General features: G+C 43.3%; 1 protein-coding gene across 1 annotated transcript; it reads right to left on the reverse strand.

The window, feature by feature from the left end:
* Nucleotides 1-418: 418 nt before the first annotated feature.
* T265_16041 (hypothetical protein) lies at nt 419-648 on the reverse strand (the record flags this gene model as incomplete). The annotated part of the gene is made up of 2 exons (XM_009179531.1): nt 419-565; nt 603-648. Coding segments are annotated over 2 exons (192 nt in total), but the record flags the coding sequence as incomplete, so codon positions are not given.
* Between the last annotated feature and the right edge of the window lie 82 nt (nt 649-730).

The raw sequence follows: 730 nt of genomic DNA on the forward strand, positions 1-730 counted from the left end.
TACACCTTATCAGCAGCCGCTCTGTCATGGTTTGTACAACTTATCCTGATTAACAAGAGTGGTCTGAGTTCACATTTGAAATTGATTAGGGGGAAGCTTCAACTGGATGGAAGAACACCACTTGATGGTTGCCACGCATCAATTGCCACCTAAGCACGTCAATGCATTCCCGATATCCAGACAATTGAAATAAATATTCAGATAGGGATCAATCAAACATTCCAACTACCCCATAGTCAGGGTGCCATATTAGCTAACAGCAGCCGTCCGAAAGAAATACTTCCAGTTTACCCAAAAAAAGTTTCGGATGATCAGTGAGGCACCAGGAATAGATTCGGATCAAGGATATGCAGAAAATAATGCTTGTTTCAAATTGCGAGCTGACGAACGACTGTAAAGCCGATTCAATATCACTCACTCGTTGATAGTTTTGATCTTTTTCTATACCTTGAACTTGATCCAACAGCTGACGCACACGCAACTGTAGTTCGTTCAGTTTGTCCCGATTCGCGACTTCGCTGTAGCTGACAGCGTGGTCGCCTGTCCATATATCTAAGTAAACCCGCTAGAGAGGTAAGTTAAACTGGTCACACAAGACTTACCAAATGTTTGTTGCCGGACCAGGTGGAGGAATCCGATGACACACATATCCGGTACTCACCAGATTTATGGGACGTGAAGACGAATTGCCCCTCAGCAGAATATTTCTGACAGAAAACAAAGTAAAACT

This window comes from Opisthorchis viverrini (assembly GCF_000715545.1).
Source record: "Opisthorchis viverrini unplaced genomic scaffold opera_v5_3642, whole genome shotgun sequence".
Taxonomy (NCBI): Eukaryota; Metazoa; Platyhelminthes; class Trematoda; order Opisthorchiida; family Opisthorchiidae; genus Opisthorchis; species Opisthorchis viverrini.